The following is a 5,393-nucleotide window of genomic DNA, read 5'->3' on the forward strand; positions in this document are numbered from 1 at the left end:
AAGAAAAAATAAAAAAAGAAGAAAGGTGAAATTCTGAGGGCACCAAAGAGGGCCTCAATCTCTCATAGCATTTTATTTCATGTAGTTCATGAAGCAAATATTGTTTTCAATTTTTCTAATTATTTTCATTCATGCAAAATAGCCTTTCAATCACCTCAAAAGCTATTTTCTACATTTAGATCCGATTTTTCAAAGTTTTATATCTGATTGATGGACTTCTACATCAACCCAATTTTGTCTATGAAATGTCTAATTCATTAGTTCATAATTTTTTTTATGATTCTAGTGCTTAAAATGATCCTTAGGATGTCTAGATTAATGTCTAATTGTTTAATTTTATGTTCCTTTTGTGGATTGGAATGCAAAGTAAATTTAAGGTTAAAAGTTTAGTTTTAGCTATAAATCGCATATGCCACTTTCTTCGCTCATTGAATAAACGAAATGAGCTCAAATTGCACCATTATTTTTTCTATATTTCAGAACAATATCTTAGGAGTATTTCTGCATTTTGTTATTTTTTTTTGAGTTTTCTAACTATTTTTATCAAATTTTGCCAGAAAATGGGATTAATTTGCCTACTTTTTAGCTATTTTGTAGTTTTTTAGTTAATTCTAACTACAAAATTAACTAAAAACAATTGGAGATGGCTTAGACTCTTCCTAGCTGAAATTAACATAGATTAGGATTTTTATCTTCTTTGAATTTCTAAGTTTATTTGAAGTAGGAACTCTAATTTATCCTTATATTTAAATGTTATTTATTAAATAAATAATTAATAATATATATAAGTTAACTAATTAATAAAGCAAATAAGAAAAACCCAAAACATAGATGGCCCATGCCTATGCGCATATAATGAAGCTACGGCGCCTAGAAGGACTTCTTAACACGCAAATGGAAGATTCAAGCCTACTTAAAGCTCAAGTTGAAACTATAAAAGCATAAAGTCAATGGGTCAAAAGTCTTATAAGATAACAATTAAAGTTAATTTTAGGTGTTTATAGTTTTTTTTTTTTAATTATTAAGGATGTAACTCTTTTTTTGCGGTGCCAAAAGTGCAAGTAAAATATTGATAAGGGACTAGAGAATGGCGAAGCAAGGCACAACCAGTCTCATCGATATGTTAATGTTACACAAGCAGTTAATTAAAGCTTGAAATTCATTACCCCAGTCTGCCTGAAAATTTTTAATTGAGAGATTGAAATATTTTTCAACTAAATTACGACCCTTGATGAAAATATTAAGAATATTAAATTTCTTTTTCATAAAATAGAGTCAACAATAATGACTAAAATGGTCATAAAAAAGAACACAATAAACATAACCATTAATAGAAACGACAGGACTAGGACCTCAAACATCAGAGCAAATTTAGGACCTCAAACATCAGAGCAAATTAACTCTAAAGGTTGAGACACTAGAGAACTAGAATCAACAGAAGGCAATTTATACATTTGCCTGGATGGCAGGCATAGCATGGACTAATTTTATTTGTAGAAAAAGATAATTGTAACGAGACAGAACTTGACGAACAACTCTGGCATGGCCAAAACAATGAAAGGTATTATTTCGAAGGCATTATAAACATTTTGACAATGAAAGGTGAGTACAAAATGACATGGTATACAAAGACAATTGCAAGTTGAATTGCATTTGTTTGATGTAGGGGACAAGGCTTTAGCCTAGAGAAAGCAATAAAGTACCTAAAGATAGAGAGGACCACTAGCTGTTAAAGTCACAAACTATAATGAATTTACCATCTTATATAGTCAAAGCTGATAATGAATCTGATTAAAAATGATAAAGTAGACTTGTTCATGGGAAGGACATGTCCAAGTTGTCCCAAGCTAGCATCAAAGCAGTAGAAACTTCAGAAAACCAGAAGACTGTATTCTAAAATGAATAATTATATGGAAAGTGCCACATCAAATGAGTATCCAGAATTTCAGTTATATATATATATTTGCTCCAAAATAAAAATAAAATATAAGGTTAGCCTATTTTTATTTAAAATTTAAATATTTAATAATTATCTTAAAATCCCACTTTTAGCACATCAAATAGTTATTTTTAAAATTTATAAATATAAAGTCAAAACATATTTCTAGATTCTTAGATTTTTTTTTTAATTAAAAAGTATTTAATTGAAACCAATCAAGAGGGACAAAGGCAGAGCAAGAACTGTAGGGGAACATCTTCATAAAGAACCTCCCCATCTAAACCCTATCCAAGGGAAAGCAGAAGGATTTTAACCTCCTCATTTCATATTTCCTCTCTTGTTGTAGGAGGAGGATAAGCAAGGACATGGAGATGTAACATTTGTTAAACAAAACACTATGAGAGACCCATTTGAAGGAAATTATTATATGCTCCCAGAGTATTAAATTTTAATGCTCCCGCTTTTATAAATATAGATCTCTTTATAAATTATGAAAAATGAGTCTCACATTTCTGTGGGTGAAGCAGCTCGTGATGTCGATGCATTGGATAATTTGCCCCATCTACACAAAAACACAGAAATCAACATTCTGGGAAAATTTTCCTTTTTCCTTTTTTTATGTTGGGTTAAAATCAAACTCATGAATTTAGTCTTTGAAACCCCAATAGTTTTTTATGCATGAAAATATTAGAACAATGCTTTCCAGTAGTAGCTTGCAGAAAACAGAAACGATACAGGCAGTGGAACAAAGTGGACGGCAAAAAAAGTTGAACATAGTTTTGTACATGTGCTATTCACACTATGTACTCCTCGATGATCCATTTATAAGATTAATTTGGCAACTATGAGTCATCAAAATATAAAAAAAAAATGAGGATATTACACTGATACAAGTCAGAAATTAAAGTTCAAGTAGTCCTGTTCAAGCTTAAACCTTGGAAAAGCCAATGTGGTTGTTTTCTTTCATGATCAAACGTCGAACTATAGCTGCTCATGGGGGTTGTTGGGGTGCTGCAATCTTCTCCTTTTTCGGACTTAATTGATGCAGGAGAATCAAGCTCCTTCGTACGCTTGTTTATTTGTTCAGAGAATCCCAGTTCTTTATTTGTGGACATGATCATCTTCTTGCTGCTGGTGCTGGTACTGCTGCCTCCAATGCTTAATGTTAGCTCCACTTCACTTTCTTGATCGGAGCCATAGGTGCTCATTTTATAATTCCCTTTCAAGGGGATGAAAGAGCTAGCCCCTGCTGCCCTGTGATCATCAATGGCAGTACTAACAGCAGTTGATATGTCTTCTTCTGCAGCAGGCCTCTCAAGATCAAATCCCCTTGTAGTCATTCTTCTGGTCTCACCTGAGCAACTACTGCTTCTTTCCCTTGGGCTCAAGCCTTGAAAGTTAAAACTATACAGATAACTAGTTTGTGTTGTGGGATTATGCTGGTTAATGAATTGAGATTGAACATTAATATCTGAACTACTACTCATGGGACTCCTGTACTTCTTATTCTGTTTAATTTCTTTGTTCAGCTCATCCATTAACATCTTCTGTATACTGTATAGCCTGTGGAGCTCCCTCACCTGCAAGTTTCAGCATCAGCTTCTTCAAGTTCCTAAGTTTCTTTGTTAGATTCCTGAATTAAATTACAATAAAATCTTGATGAATTACCTGTTGTTTGAATGTATCTTCATGCATCTGCATTGTCTTTTTGATGAAATCTACGTTGTGTTTTTGGGGCATTCTGTCATTAACAGGGCTTCGATTCTTGTCCAGTCCAATAATTTGGAAGCTAATATTCAACCCTCTAGTTTGCAAATAGTCCAGTTCATCCACACAATGAACACTAGAGCTATTGCTATTTGGTGAAGATGCTAGAAGATTGAAGGCATGTTCAAGTTTAGTTCCCATCTCTGAAATGATATCACAGTCAAATTCCCAACAATCAAAGGAACTAGAAAGAGATAATTAGATAATTAGCAGACAAGGAAAGGATGAACAACAAAAGGAATACATAGAGATGGCATACCCTGTCTTGTAAATTTCAGATGCAAGTATACCAGTTGAGATCTCTTTCTTGAATTTCACTCGTATTTAGTTATATATTCACAATAAATTTAATAACAAACCATAATAAGTTGACTAATTAGTTTCTGTAGAAATTGAAGGGGGGAGAGAGAGAGAGAGAGAGAGAGGTTGGGGGAAGGGATGTGGCGGTGTGTGGTGAGGAACAAAAGGAACTGCTCAAAACTGCATTGGGAGCTCTTAAAGTGTCACAAAACAGTAGCTAGACAATGAAGAAGGATGTAAAAGTGAAAATGGTGTGTGGGCAATGGAGAGACCAAAAATGGGTTGTGGGTCTCTCTTTCTCTTTGTGGTCGAACATCACTAGCCAAGAACAGTAGTCTTCACCTTCTTTAGGAAATTGTTTTAAAAAAGTATTCACTTCTCTCTGTTCCTTCCAAAAGCAAGCCTCTCCACATTATGCAATCACATAACTGTTGAAACTATTCTTCTGATGAAATTCATTAATTTACAGACTCAGACAATCAATCAAGGAAAAAAAAAGATAAAAAAGAAAAGAAGAAGAAGAAGAAGAAGAAGATCATGATTGAATTGGCGTAGCTAGCTTAGGCTAGTAGTTTGGAACCAAAAGCTTACAATATGCAGTGCAAAATTCTATACCAAACTCTCAAGAAACATAAACAAGAAACATCGCCAAAAATCTATATAATTCTTTCATCATTACCTGCATAAAAAGGTAACCAGATCTCGAATCTCTCCGGAAAGGCTCATTAAACATCTTCCTCCTCATTCATGCTAAAAGCCAGTCCAATTATGAATCAGAGCTGAAAGAAAAAGAAGCCAATTACTTCCTCATGAGCGTCCATAACTCATGTTTTTAGAGAAAAATGGACGGAGCAACCCAAGCAATTGCACAATATTTGTGGTGAATTTGTAGATAGAGATAGATAGATGACTAGCACTTCAGCAATGAATATCTCTTTCTTTGACAACCCAGAATAGTCTTTTATCTCTCTGTCTCTTTCTCTTTCTCTCTCTCTTTTTACTTAGAGAAACAACAAAACAAGCCTGTTTCTAAAAAATTATAATCATGATCTTATAATTCAAGCTTGACAGGCTGTGTGAAAGAAGCAGGCAAGAAAAAGCTTGGACTATATAAAATTATTTATGCATTGAGAGAGAGAGAGAGAGAGAGAGAGAGAGAGAGGTGTTTATATTTATGCATTTGAGTTGGAAGGTGTACTGAGGAAGGGAAAAGAAGAGATCAAAAGAGATGATGGACCACAGAACTCACCAAATAAAATAAAATAATATAAATGAAACTCCTAAAACATAAGCCAATGTAGGCCAGTGAAGAAGATATTCCAAACAATCTTAGCAGCAAATCAAGATATATGCATCGATGCTGGAAAGCTAGTGCTTCTTTACACAT

At 33.6% G+C, this 5,393-nt stretch overlaps 1 protein-coding gene across 1 annotated transcript; it reads right to left on the minus strand.

The window, feature by feature from the left end:
* Positions 1 to 2,704: 2,704 nt before the first annotated feature.
* On the minus strand, positions 2,705 to 5,138 carry LOC110660223 (uncharacterized). The gene is made up of 3 exons (XM_021818440.2): positions 4,686 to 5,138; positions 3,608 to 3,849; positions 2,705 to 3,519 (listed from the first exon to the last, which is right to left on the minus strand). Exons 2-3 carry the CDS (start codon positions 3,845 to 3,847, stop codon positions 2,848 to 2,850), a joined length of 912 nt encoding a protein of 303 aa, XP_021674132.2. The 5' UTR covers positions 3,848 to 3,849; positions 4,686 to 5,138; the 3' UTR covers positions 2,705 to 2,847.
* Positions 5,139 to 5,393: the final 255 nt, after the last annotated feature.

This window comes from Hevea brasiliensis, chromosome 13, assembly GCF_030052815.1.
Source record: "Hevea brasiliensis isolate MT/VB/25A 57/8 chromosome 13, ASM3005281v1, whole genome shotgun sequence".
Classification (NCBI taxonomy): Eukaryota; Viridiplantae; Streptophyta; class Magnoliopsida; order Malpighiales; family Euphorbiaceae; genus Hevea; species Hevea brasiliensis.